The sequence below is a fragment of the Poecile atricapillus genome, chromosome 1 (assembly GCF_030490865.1).
Source record: "Poecile atricapillus isolate bPoeAtr1 chromosome 1, bPoeAtr1.hap1, whole genome shotgun sequence".
Lineage (NCBI taxonomy): Eukaryota > Metazoa > Chordata > Aves > Passeriformes > Paridae > Poecile > Poecile atricapillus.
The window spans coordinates 18067611-18082459 of record NC_081249.1 but is presented as its reverse complement, the minus strand read 5'-3'; the positions used below and the strand labels follow the sequence as shown (position 1 = coordinate 18082459).

The 14849-nt window shown below is 39.8% G+C and overlaps 1 protein-coding gene across 1 annotated transcript in view; it reads right to left on the bottom strand.

Moving 5' to 3' along the window:
- The window catches only part of GEMIN8 (gem nuclear organelle associated protein 8), a 28786-nt gene extending 19886 nt beyond the window's left edge, over positions 1 to 8900 (bottom strand). The window contains exons 1-3 of the mRNA XM_058829451.1: positions 8766 to 8900; positions 4282 to 4321; positions 1043 to 1508 (exon numbers count right to left, since the gene is read on the bottom strand). Coding sequence (XP_058685434.1) covers positions 1043 to 1508; positions 4282 to 4284 — 469 coding nt within the window. The 5' untranslated portion in view covers positions 4285 to 4321; positions 8766 to 8900. The remainder of the gene's footprint in view (positions 1 to 1042; positions 1509 to 4281; positions 4322 to 8765) is intronic.
- Between the last annotated feature and the right edge of the window lie 5949 nt (positions 8901 to 14849).

Below are 14849 nucleotides of genomic sequence, written 5' to 3'. Positions count from 1 at the left end.
ATAGAGAACACAAAGCTGATTCTGCAAAAGCACAATGAAAAAGGGATTCATGTCAGGCCAATGAACCACTACCACTGAACCCCTTAACTCACTTAACTGCTAACTAGATCAGCTGTGCATCACACTGATGAGAAGTGTGAAGTTAAGCCAAGTTGTTTCAGCTCACCCTCTGATACCTGCTGATCAAAGAACTTAAAATTTTCTTTCTCTTCTAATCATTGCCTTTATTATATGTTTTTAGAATGTCTTCTCCTTCAGAGAAGCAGAGAAAGCTCTACTAAACATTCATTATGGGGATTTTCTACTGGAGTCATGTGAGAAAAGCGATTTTTACCATTCTGCATTCTTAAAACATAACAAATTTTTTTGCAACATCTGTATATGAGTAAAGTGCCAATAAAGCACAGAATAATCCTGATTTCACGGAAACAAAGATGACTAATACCTCTTAAAAATCTTAAGACTTTAGCATACATTTCCTACCAAAGGACTTAGGTCCAGATCAAGATGTACAACAAAGAGAAACTTGTGGTGTAGTACAGAATGAAGAGGATGCAGGGGGAGAAGAAAAGGGTCATGAAATTTTACTGTCAGGTTAGAAAAAGAATAACAACCAAAATGACTGTTCCATGGTATAAAATACATTGAGGCTTACTGTAGGGTTCAGTGATGTATTCAAGCATTTCCTGTGAGTTCCCCCCTCAGACATATAGCACATTACCTAGATTTAACCATAAAAATTCTGGAGCTTTTTTCCTCAGCAGTGAAGATTAACACTGTCTTTTGAACAAAAGTGTTATTCTCTTTGCAGTCATAATTTTCTCTCTCTCACCAAAAAACTTCCAAACATTTTCTAAAACTCATTTCTAATGAGTACTACTTAAGTGCACCAATTAGTTCTGCCTGTTTCAGTCAGTTAGCTTGCTCACTTGCAGTGCCTATTGCTGTGAATTCTTACAAAACCTGTAAATGTTGAAGCTATCCAGCACTCAATACCACAAAATACCAAATACCACAAAACACAGAACAAGCATGGACTTACGCAGCTCTTCTCGGTGCCTTTCTGTCTCTGCAAAAAACTGGCGAAGCTCCTCTGTGATCTCCATGTTACTCAAGTCATATTCTATCTCCCCTTCTGACTCAGAGTCTTCCTCCATTTTGGAGTCTCCTTCAGCATCCTCTTCCATTTCAGAGTCCTCATCAGCATCCTCCCTCTCCTCGTAGGCACCTGCGTACGGCTGATCTCCCCTATGATATGGAACTCTGACATCTGGTCTATAGCTGGAAGAATAGTTTTGGGTATGTGGGAGGTCATTCCCATCCCAATCTGCATAGTGGCTGCTTGGAGAGGCTGCAGCAGGATGCCATGGATGCCATGGCAGGCGATAAAAGGACTCCATGGCTTTCCTGTAGGCTTTCTGGTGCCTGCGCATCCAGCGCATGGCTAAGTCATAGTGCCTCCAGTACCTTGTGTACACTTGCTGAGAGTACCACGGCTCGGTGTCTTCCTGTGGCCAAGACACATGGGGAGAGGGAAAGAAACAAAAAAAATCAACCACAAAAAAGAAGATTTAAAGAGAGAGAGAAACAAAGAGTAATTGAGAGGAGCAACTAAATGCAAGCACAATGCTGCCTTTTAATCTTTAGTATTCTTTTAGTTAGATAGAACATGGAGATTTGAAAAACAACATGTATGAGCATAGTACACATGCACCACACCTCATTACTCCTGCAAGAGACTGTTTTGGCATCAACACAGTGACCAGTGAATAACTAGAACTAGAGAAGTTGTAGTGTCCAGAAGGTATTTTCCAAGTGTTCATGCTACCACAGTGGGAATCAGCTCTTTTTAGGAAATATGCCGCGTGGATAAAATCCACAATTCCTTAGACGCTCAAGTGAGTTGTAAGAACTTAATCATTCCAAGGTGTAGATATTACAACCTGATTTCCAAATCCACAGACAGAAAACACAAGAGATTAAAACTCCTCTACATTAAACAAATGCATTCATTTTATCCAGTAACGTATTTCCTCCAGCAATGTATTTCCTCCATCTGCCTGCCAAAGTTTCTCAGAAAAGGTCAAACAGCAATTCAGACAAGTTCATATATCCACCATAGCCACAATCAAAAACAAGACTGTATTTAGCCAAATGCAAGCTGCCAGTAAATCTCCCTTTTGTATCCCTCACCAACCAAAACATGAGAAGAGGCAATAAAGTGCCCCTGATCAAGTACAGAGAAAAACAGCTCTACAGAAAGAAACATAGTATATATAACACACCTTCTCCTGTCTTCCAGCTAATCTCAGCTTTCCTTAAAGAAGTTTCATGCTGTTCAGATTTCAGCAGCAACTCCAAAGCCCCAGTCTCTCTAGCCTTAAACTCCCGTCATACAAGCCCTTTCATCTTCCCCCATCATCCTACTCTCAAAAAGAAGGATAATCTTAAAAAAGCCATAAACTAGAGCCTAGAACATGTAAACTAAATAGCAAATATTTTCTCCCTTTCCCTCATATCTTAATTTCCATAGAAGATCTTTTATCTGAAGTAAAACAGAATGCCTCTACTTTCAATAGGAAAATTTTAATTAAGACACGTTCTGGAAAACACTCCACACTAGGGCAAAACTAACTGACATTTTAAGATATTAATTTGACATTTACAGTCCTTTATGAAGGTGTTCTTTTGTTGTTTTTTTTTTTAAGAACATACAGGACAAAAATATTTAAGTCTGTTTTCTTGATCTGCACGGGTACCATTTGGCACCCTTAAAAGACTGATTCTCTGGGGAAAAGAAATCCCAAGGCAAACCAGAAAACTCAAATCTAAAAAATACTTTCCATTTAACACTATCCAGAGAGGCTCATTTAGTTTACTTACATTTGTTTTCACTTTCTGCTTCTCAGACAATAAAGCAAATGCTAGTGAGTTTGGAATAATAATTGCAACTCTCATGCAGCCCTTTTTTCTCGAAAATTGAGCCCATTATTCCATAACATGATCAATGCTATATCTTTTTAAGGTGATTGCTAAGTGCTTTCAGAAACAAATTATCTTCAGCTAATAGAGTATGTAAAGAAAGCCCTCCACTACAAACTTGCATTCCTTAAGGTATTCCTGATCAAAAACTGCAGCCTATTTGTGAAGGGCTGTGTAGCTCAGCTATGTGATTTAAAAGTGCAGACAACTTATCTCTCATGAAAAGAAAGAATCCATGGAGATGAAACTTCAGTGCTATTCTCCTCTTGGTCTAACACCGCACTGCTACAAGACCATGCACTTGGAGTTCCCAAAATGCATCATTCCCAGGATGAGTGGGTAGAAGGAAAGCATCTGCCTTCCATATGGAATTTCTTCATCCTTAATCATCCAACTACCTAACAGCTAGGATTAACAATGTTTTATTTACTGTTTCCTTCTGCTTAAGAATGTCACACTGACTCCTCATCCTTCAGCAGACAGTTGAGAATGTCCTATTATCAAATCTGATACATTAACAAGTTACTTTTAAGACATTTGCCTATTTTTTAAAATATTATAATACTTTAAAGCCCAGTTTTGAAAGACCATGAAGCTTGACAAAAGCAGGTATCTCCTACATTCTACGTATCTGCAAAAAAGACAATATATTCTTTAAACACTCAAAAATTATCTCCAGTTCTTATAAAATGTTTCTAAAAAGGAACTTGATGACTTTACTGAAAGCTCTGGAATCAAGCTGGTTGATTTGTCTGGCTGACTAGCTCCAGTTGTTAATTTAAGGAAAAGGAAGACAAAAAGCCAGTTCATGCAGACAGAACTGTGATGCTGGTGCTTGTCCAACTACTTTTTGTGAGGGTTTTTTTGTTGAAAGCGACCCTTGAAAACCACTCTTACATTTGAATTTTAAAAATACATCTGTTAAAAAAGAAATTGCAGAAATGTTTTACATTTGGGTGGAAAAGGGAAAGGAACACTTTTAGTCTCACTTAATTCTGTGTCTGTGCTTTTTCAGCTGTGGAATAAATGGAAATAAGAGATTTCCTCAAGGAAACAAAAGCTATAAATCTAAGGCAAATGACCAGAGTCCTCTCTTATTCTCCTGTTATTTCTCTGGAGTCTTCCAAGGAGTAGACAAATGACTCATTGTTGTAATCTGAATTCTATTTTCAAAGCAATTTAGTGACTTTTACATCTGATTTTTACATGTCTGCACTCACAGTTCAATAAGCGTTTATATGCAGTTTATAAATAAAATGTGACCAAGCTATCACATAGAAACCCATGAAGACCTCTTACCATCTTTTGTGGAGTTTGTTCTGGTGGTGATCAAGGTGAACTAGAAAAGAAAAGAGTAGCTTTCTTAATTCATAAAAATATATGTATTAAGGTGGTCACAGGCACTGAATATACATTTTGTTATATTTGAATATTATGACCTACAGCTGTTAAGCATCCCTTCTGTGCTGGGGCAAGTTGAAGTCTCTTACTGATAGATTTTGATTAGCAGCAGTAAAAATCCCATTCCTTAAAATTCCCCACTACAGTAAGAAAATTAAAAAGGAGCCTTCTATAAAATGAAGCCTGAAATCCTGGAACTGAACACTTCTCCCACTGCTCCTCTCTTCCTTCATGCTTCCTCAACCTTTACTCTCCAAATTAATGCCAAACAAAAACCATAAACTTAAAAGAAAGAAATTGTTCTCAGTTTTTAGCTGTGTCTGCTAACTTGTATAAAATTAGAACTTGCATAAAATAAGCAATTGCTGTAAAATAATTAAACCCATCCTGATTCCACTTATGCAGTGAGGTTTCTGTTTAACCTGTGGTGCACTTTTGACCACATACAGTCCCTTCTTTCTCTTTGCTTCTCTTTTTTTTCCCCCCTCCAGAATCTGATCCTGCCTCCCATGAAGAAAACACAGGTCAGTTCAAATTGCAACCACATTTTTTAAATGTGAGGAAAAGGCATAAGAGAGAAGTGCAACTGGACAGGAAAAAAAATAAAAAAGGAAAAAAATGGTTGTGAGGTAGAAAGGGAGAACAAGGGCTCTACAACCACCAGGCAGGATTTATAATTACTAACATTTCCAGGGTGGTTTATCAGCACATATCACTGAGAAATAATCTCTTCTTATCTGACAATTTTTTTATTAGTAATATGTTAACTAATAGGTTACCTTCTTCATTCATGTATTTCTCCTGACATTCTCACCCATCCTGAGCTTGAACTTTATTTTAGGTCCCAGTGAAAGGTAACAGAAATAGGGTACACTAAACTACCTACTGCTACTCTTAAGATATGGTCAAATGCTATTCCCAAAAACACTGGAACATAGCCAAGACAGCACTTAAAACTGTTGTAGATTTATACCAGGATAAAGCCACTGTTTTTCAAAATGCATATGAATACAGTACATAGACCAGTTGTGTTCTGCCTCATATTTAAGAATACTGATTAAAGAGCAACTTTTTGTCACTTAAGCCATACTGCATTAAAGGAGAATGGAATGGTCAAACAAAATGCAAATCATGCAGCAACCACAAAAGCAAATGATTGTCTATTCCAAAGCCCATTGTAAGCTCAAAGTCATAAACCCCTGGTAATACCAATCTATCTGCAAGAAGCTCTACATATAAGAACAATCCATTGCAGTTGATGGAACAACTCATGCCAGCAAAGGCTGCAGTTTCAGGCACTAGGGAACTAAAGCATGCGAGTCACTGGATTCTCTCCTGCCTGCTTGGAGGAAGAAGGAAACCCAGCACTGAGATCACTACAAAACACTGCAGTGACTTGTAACATTCAAAACCCATGCACACATAAAAGATTGCTGTGTCATCCCTCTTTGTGCATTTCAAACATCTCATTTCCAACCACTACCTTCTTCAAAACTTTCATCTCCACTCTCATGATGTACACATATACTTTTTGTCTCTTTCCCATATATATCTTTCCCAGATACATCTGGATACTGTCAAGGTTGCCATAACCTCTTTTTCTCACTAGTTATTATTAAAAAAACCTAAGCCCATGATAGCCAATTCTTTCATTTTCCACTTCAGAAAAGTAGGTGTGTTTAATTCTCATGTTCACCCTAATTCCTACATGACAAAAATTTCTTTGAAACAGCTTCAGAATAAACAGAAATCAGGATTGAACTCAATGTAAATAATTTTTTAAAGCAGTAATTGATGAAGTCTGATACTTTATTAGTAACGCACAACATCTACACATGCTTTCTGAAAGGGAATGAGGGGAAAACCCCTGGCAAAACCATCCAACTATATTAATTTACCAAATATGAAAAACCTGTTTTGCCAAACACAGAAACTTTAATTATTACCATAAATTATTTATGAAACATTAGACTACAAATATAAAGCAGAGCATAAAAATGCTGCAAGCAAGGACACTAAATTAAAAAATGAGTTTGTTTTATTTTCGGTAGAATTACTCTTCCAAAACAAGCTACATAAAATATGAAACATGACAAGCAGCAGAAAAATAAATGTAACAGTTCTACTTCTATAATTTATACTTAAAAAAAAAGAAATATGGAACCAAGTGAACATACGAAACTCACCAGCAAATGTACAACTTAAAATGGGAAAGAGATCTGTTTGCTTATATTGATCATTAACGATGGAAATTTTTTTCTACTTCCTTTTCCCAGTTTTGAAATATTTCTCCACTGATAATGAACCAGGGATGAACCTGAACATCTAAACATGTCTGTCTCCCTTACCAGCTTGAGGCAGGTGAGCATTAGTGAAAATAAATAAATTTCAAAGATCAAAGCAATAACAGCATTGAATTCCCTTGGAGTCAACAGAAATTGAGACAATGTTTGTCATACCATAGACACAACCTCAGTGCACTGGGGTTTGTAACCTGGTAAGTAAATCCCACTCTGGGACACTCTGGGTCTAGCGGTGTGTTGGATACAGTGTGGCCACACAGAGGAAACAGGGACAACTCCAAGCCCAGCGCAGGATCAGTGAGGGCTCCTCTATTCACAATACCCATCAACACAAGATTAACTCAACTGTTGCATGGTATTATGGCAAAAACATCATGTTATTAAAGGAAGGTGGAATTTCAAAAAAAGCAGGTTTCAACAAAACACATTTATATAAAACTTCCATGAAAATGCCGACTATATTTGAATTGGAAATGTCTCTACTAACAGACAACTGATATTAACTGATCAGCCCCTCTGCCCACTGCTGCTTTTGCCCCTGCTGTGAAAAGTGTCTTCAGCCAGGCCAGAGCTTCCCTAACTCAATATCCAGTGTCTGGCAATGGTTAGTAGAAGATACTCAGTAAAATGTGACACTAACACATTCATGAAGGAATTACTTTTCCGGGTACATTTCTCCGGATTTCAGCAAGAGGTAGTTAAGACACTTTTTTTTTTTTTTCATCTCCATACTGGTTTTGGCATTTAAAGCCAAAACCCCATGAGTAAGAGGTGTTTCCAATAAATCCCCTGGCAGTAAATTCCACAGTTTAAGGGATTAAACATAATTTTGTGCTGCAAATTTTGAACTCACCTTAGTACATACTAGCTAAAAAAATGTGAGCATAACAACATCAATAGTGTGCATCCTCCCATGAACACTATTTCATTTTATACTTTTGATGCAGAATTACCACCAGAAGAGGGAAATGTCTAAAAAGTGGTCTGACATTCTGCGCTGCAGATTAACACTGTGCATTGCTGTGACGTTAACTTTAATACCAAAGTGCCCTAGTTAGAGTCACGCAGAAACACAAGCCTGTGATTGCTGGGACAGTTGGCAGCAAAAGTTATTTCTCTTCAAAAGAAGGGGTAAAAATTCCCAAGGCTATACACTTCATTCTGGTTTGCAAATGGTTGCAAATATAAACCTTGCCCAGCACTTAGGATATTCACAGCTGCTTCTCATCCCAACAGGAGTGCTATGAAGAACCACCTATCACTATGATGTTCACATCAATGTCCTTAAAACAACAACAGCAACGCCTGTGAATGGAAGTGAAACAAATTAGCAAAATAATGTTCTTAAGCTTTCAGCAGATGTATTACAGGTCTTCTGGCCCTATCAGAAGGCAAGGCAGTGTAATCCACTGTGGCTCCCCAAAAGAGGGTCTTCACTCTCTGAGCTCCAGGACATAAACCCAGAAGCTATTTTGGTCAAAAATCAGAGGGAAAAAATAAAGTGCTAAAAGCTGTACAATTAGCAGTAGCCCAGTTAGCTTATGTTTCATATATATCTGGTCAACTTAGTCATATACAAAGAACAGGATGGAACTTCTCCAGTACAGCTTTTGAAGGCATAAGTAATGTCCTGGTCTCACAGATGTCGTGTTCAGACTCCGGCAAGTGACTGAAAGCCTCGCAGAAGCGATGAGCAGCTCCTGCCTCTGCAATCAGGGCACACAATTACAACATCCAAGGGCTGGCAGGAGCACACGCCTTGTGCCCCGGCTGCCCCCGGCCCCAGCGCACAGAGCGCCGCTCTCGCCCGAGCTCGCCCATGGCTGCCTGAGGCCCCGGGCCGATAAAGTGTGGCGAACCGGCAAATCCCCGCTCCCGTACCGCTACAACCACCGCCTGGTGCCACAAGCACCTCGGCCCCGCCGGGCGCCCGGGCTCCCACATCTCCTTCCTGAGGCCCTCGCTTTCCCGCTCCCGCCGCCTTTCCGCCCCGGCTGCCACCGCCCTCAGCCCGGTCTCTTCCCCGGGCGGGAGGCCCGGGCCGCAGCCTGCACGGGGCACTGCCGTCCCCGCACCCACCCGGACAGCCTGGGGCTCCGGCGGGCAAGGAGAGCCGTACAAAGCCGCCTCCAGCGCTCCCTCGCTCCGTTCCGCGGGTTCCGAGCGCGGCCAGCGCGGCTTCTTCCCCCGCTGCTTCCGCCCGGCGCTGCCCGGGCCCGCGGCGCCATCTCGTGGTGTTGTGGGGAGGCAGCGCCGGGGCCCCGCTCCCCGCAGCCGGCCCCTGACGGGAACGGCGCTGCGAGCTCACAGAATCACAGCATCTGTTAATTTGGGAAAGACCTGCGCCATCATCGAGTTCAACCTATGACTGAACACCACCTTGTCAACTAAACCACGGCACTGAGTGCCACGTCCAGTCTTTCTTTAACCAACTCCTTCGGAAGTTTATTCCAATGTCTAATTACCCTTTCTCTGAAAAACTTCATCTTAATGTCCAACCTAAACCTTCCTTAGCACAGCTTAACATTATCTCCTCTTGTCCTGTCACCCAGGAAAAGAGACCAAGAAGAGACTTTGCTACAGTCTCCTTTCAGGGAGTTTGTAGGGAATGACAAGGTCTCCACTGAGCCTCCTTTTCTCCAGGCTAAACACCCCCAGCTCCCTCAGCTGCTCCTCACAGGCCTTGTGCTCCAGACCCTTCCCCAGCTTCATTGCCCCTCTCTGGCAGGTTCTGAGTTCCTGCTGTCCCACCTGGTCGCTGTGTCCAGTCCCAGAGCACCCACAGTGCTCACCAAGCTGAAGCGTTACTCAAAACATGCATGCGCTGCGGCGGTGGTGGTGTGGTACTGCTATACTTTACCCTTTGGTTATTATTTTTTCCATAATTAATATGTTGATTTTCTGATCTGGTTCTGTACTAAGCCAGTATTTTCACGGGACTGTGAATGAGCAGCCCCTTGGGGACCTGTCACAGCTGGCAGAGCAGGGATTGCATTTTCCCCTGTGTAGCATTTTACACTCTCTGTATTAAATTTGCCAGCTATTACCTGGTGCCATAATGTTGTTGTGTGTTTCTTCATGGTCAATAAACCCCTCAGCTGTACCATACTGAATAGCCCAGTATCATCAACAGACCGTGCCACTGCATTGTCTGTGCCTTTCTCTGGGCAGCAATGGATGGGCTATAACACACAAGTATGGTGTATACTACTGATCCTGTCAAAAATGGATCCCCGAGGGCTTCTTCTACTACGGCTATTTCTCTTCTCTACTTTTAATTAATACTTCTGGTACAAGAAATCTACCCATTATTCCTGTTTTTCAGCTTTCCTGGTGTGCTTACTGCTCTAGCTGCTTGCCTGCTGAAAATTTCAGCAGATCATATTGAGACAACTTCCCTTTGTTACCTGCTTTAATTAAAAAAGCCCATTGTGAAGCAAAATTTCATACTGAGTCTCATTCATAGAGCAGATTTTACATTTATTTCCCACATATCCAGTAAAGTTATTTTAAAAAATAATGTCTATTTTGCCTGGTATTGGCATCACATTTAATAGTTCACAAAATCTTATTTAAAAATGGTAAAAATGGTAGGATGTAAATATATTTTCAGCATATTAAGAGCACTAAGTCACCACTTCTAAAATCCTAGTGGCTTCTCCATCATCTGTGTATTCTTTTCTTCCAGCTACTGTGTCACAGTATAGTTTCCTATGGGAGTCAGGCATCTGTGCAGAGCTGAGAAGTCTCGATACTCTGTGGATTTTAATTGTGGTCCTGTTCAGCCCCTTTATCCCAAGTGTTTTGTGATTTCCCTCTGTGATGGCCAAAAAACTCATAGAGACCACCAAGAGTCTCCAAGAAAGAAGTATTTTATACAATTACCAGCCTGCTTTGTCTGATGGGCACCCAATGCAATCAGAGACTCTTTCAGCTTTTCTTGCTCTGATCTGTGGTCATTGGTATCTGCTTTTACACATGGTACGCTGATGGCTGAAGGCTGTGGACAGTGGCACATCGAGGTTATCTTGGAGAGTCAGTAGGTTAAAAACGGGATCAGTCAAATCATGAGTATTTATTAGTCATCAACACACAGTTCTGGCTTAAGAAGTCCTGGTGCACTAAGAAAGAGCTGCTCTCTGCTTGCCCTGTTCGTTCCTGAGGACACTGACAAGGGCCACTCTCAGAAAAAGTGGTGATGGACTGTGCAGATCTTTAGTTGGAGTAAATTATGTTGATAGGTGATTATGTTGCATATATATTAAAATCAAGGCATGCATTATTGCTGAACTCCTGCACCTTGTATGGGAGAAAGACATCAGGAAAACCTGCACAAACGTATAGCACATGTGTTGATTTTGTTAAACTTACCAGTCTCAGGCAAAGACTTCAAGTAATGTCTTATGGTGCTATGTAGATTTTGAAAATGCAATCAGTATTGTAATGTTTTGTAGTTCTGTAAAATTTCAGTTTGAAATACTACCTTTTTTTCTTACTTAAGTAAGACTATTAAGTCTTACTTATAAAATGTACATTCTTCTGGTTCACTGCTTCTTACTTGTTTCCTTATATCTGCCTTACTTATGCATATTTGCACTTGCACAGTTATTTTCTGGAAGCACAGAAAAAATTATGGGACCTACAGAAATATCACATTAAATAAACCTCTGATTATATGCATTTTTTAAACAGTGAAATCAGTACTTCTTGTCTGCTGAAAACTAATTTCTTCCTCTGTGTTTCACCTGATCACTTTCCCTGGATCACTTCTGAATCTTTCACTTCACAAGATATCTGCTGCTGTGTAAGCTGTGTTTTCCTTGGAAGACGAGGTAGATATTTAATGGGTTTAAAGTCTATCTTATCAGAGGAGAAGAAGCACCCTGGCAAGGTTTGCTTTTAAAAGAAACCCCCTTATGTGGTACCTCCCACAACCCAACAGTAGAGAAGGTCTCAGATTTATTTTTGATTGGTAAATACATTTTTTCTACACCCATGAAACATAAAATATATAAACTGAGTCTAGAATGAAGTGAATACCCCTGCAATTTCTTTCTCAAAATGAATGTTTTTGTGAAAGTATAGCCCCTATTGATTCCAGCATGAGATCGCTCACAGGCTGAGGGCCAGAAGCGTCACAGGGGAGCCTTGGTTTTATTGATCAGTTTTGTCAATGGTGTCCCACAATGCAGCATGTCCCTCTTGAACTACTTTCTTCCATGACTCTGTTCCTTGCAGCTTTCACTGTTGCTCCAATAGGCTAAAAATAAGGACACTCTTTGCTGGGAAATGTTTCTTGGCAAGAAAACAAAATGTTGGACGAGACTACCTATTAGAGTACGGAAATCTCTTCATAAAAAACAGCATTTGCAATTGTCAGGTCTTAGAGAACATTTGTCAGCTACTCAGATTCATTAATTAGCCAATTAGTTTCATTAACTTATTCTTTTAGAAGCTGTGAGCTTAATGATCGGAGGCTTGTGGAAAAAAAAGGTGTAGAAAGTTTAAATCTGCAGCACACTTACATAAGCTGAAAAAGCATTCTGGGCATCAGATCTGAAGGGGAGGTAGTTTCTAGCACACTGTAGCAATGACTGGAAGTTGGAAAGTAGGCAGTAACCTATTTTACTTGTTGTTCTCTTGCTGTTCAAGAATCATACATCTGTGACACCCAAGTGGTTCTGCACAACTTCTGCAAATTTGTATCTAGACATCAGCATTATTTTAGCAAAGATTGTGTTACTGAAGTGAGTTAAATATAATTCAAAATAAGTCACACTTAGACATTTAGATTGTCCAAGTTGTTGCAATTATTGACTCCATTTGTTCTTTACTAAGACAAAATAATATTTTACATTATTTGTAGCAGATTTTCAATCATGATATAAATTCTTTGTTTGGATTAAAAGCAAATCCTTCTTAGGTCTAGCTCCTGTATAATGTGAATTTACAATTCATAAAATTTACAGCCAAAGATACCCCTTTTGGGGGGGTGGGGGAGGAGGAAGGTGTGTGGCTGTGTTTGTGTGTGGGAAACTACCTGTGAGACTTCTCTTACCTCTGGCTTTCTGAGGGACAGGCTACCAGAGGCAGAGTTGGGGAGAGGTAAAATACCTTTAAGACAATTTTACTGCCAAATATGGAGACAGACTTCTAGACCAAATGCCAATACTTTTATTCAAAGTCAAATGTAGCTCATATCTCTCTTCTGTAGCTCCTGTGGCCTCATTTTACATGGATACATGTTAATGAATTAAATATCAGGATCACCTCTAAAAACTTCCCCCACTGGGAGAAGTTTTTGCTGTCTTTCTGTGCTCACTTACAGTCTGACAGTGATCTCTACACCTGAGCTAGTCGCTCTTCAGATACCATTATAGCCACGGGCAAAGCACAGTAATGTATTTTCAGTGCTGTTCATCTGATATATATTGGTTATCTACTTTGAGTAGAAGAGAATCACACCCCAGAAGTGCTTTTGTCTTCCAGTGATTTTCAAGGAAGCCTGAGGCAATTCTCACATGGTGCTGTTATTGCAGGTGTGTATGTTTAGTCAGATAAATCCCATCGAGAAAAATACAAGTGCAAATGTAAGTGCAAAAAGTTGCTAAAGGAAAATACTACCACGGATCATGAGATAAATGCCCACGGACGTCAAAAGATGGCAGCATTGTAAATGGTAAAGCAGAGCCTTATGTCTGAAACAGCGGCACAAGGGAGTCTGAAATGGTTCTTTGGAGGAGTCAAAGATCTACCAAATAGCCCCACCTGCCTCGTGTAACTCTGGCTTGCTAAAATATGCTATCTCCTCCCACCTTTCAGATAACACGAAATCTACCTTTTTCTTGAAAGCTAACAAAAGAATCTTGAAACATGCAGATTTCCAGAGTCCGAAAAGCAAAAGAAAACTGAATATCCATCTAACTCTTAAATTTCTGTTCCTGGCCACTTAACACTGGAACATGTGGCATAGCAGCTTACGATGATTTAGATGAGAATTTTATGTGGTAATTGTATTCAGTATGTACACACAATAAAATGTTATAATCTTACATTTTCTTCTTTCTTTGAATTTCATTCTCTTAGTCTTTAGTAATTTGATTTATTTCATGTGTCATTGTTATTTTGACATTATTACACAACAAGAACATTTAGCTATTTTTATTAGGAAATACAGATGGCATAATACTGTTTGTTTTATATGAAAAAAATGTAATTGTTTCACATTTGTCATGATTATTTTTAGCTGAGAAAGCATTAATAATGCCAGAAGTGCTTTTACATTCAGGCAGCCAGCAGGTAACATGTCAAGAAGCCATGGTAAAACTGAAGACTGTAAAGACATTAGAAGATGTGGCCAGGTTTTGATTCCTTTGCCCCCAGGGAGACTCTGCCTTGGATCAGGTAAGAGTTGTGTGGCCAAATGGCTGTGACCACGGCAATGAGGGATGGGACTTGATCTCCTGGTAAATCCTGTTCTCTCTAGCTTCCACCCCTACAGCAATTCTCCTGGCTCAAGTGCTACTGCATACAAAATGTCTGATATCAGCTTCTCCTGCTGGAATGCAGCTCCAAGAAAGAGTGCTGACTTGAACTGAAATGTACCTATCTTCATTATCCCCCTTCTCCTTCAGTTTTTGTAACATTGCAAACTCTAAAAAGGTTCCTGAATGCATATAGGATGCACACATTCTGAAATACCACCTCCCCTAATTACTAGGATCTAGTCCACAAAACTCATACAGGTTAATTCCCTGGACTAACATTTAGTCCACTCAGTTGTCTGTTATTGTTGTAAGAATTTTCAAATTACTTGTAACCAATAATGACTATACTACATTCAGAATTTTAATACATCATTGGTCAGGGGTTTTTGTTGGGTTTTTTTTTTTTTTTTTGTTCTTTTTTTGTTTTGTTTGTTTGTTTTCCTCTCTGCTTTGATTAACATGGAATATTAGGGATACAACTGGCTTCCTAAAATAATTTATAGATTTTTTAATTGGTTTTTATTTGTGCACCAAAAGTCTTTATTGGTTTTTGAAATATCATGACCTGTCTGAGGGGTTTGGGTAAGCAAATGCCACCAAAATGAATAAGCATCCATGTGTGGAAAGTGTTTGTACAAGTCCTGTGGCTCAGGATCAATTGTCCATTACTGTGCAA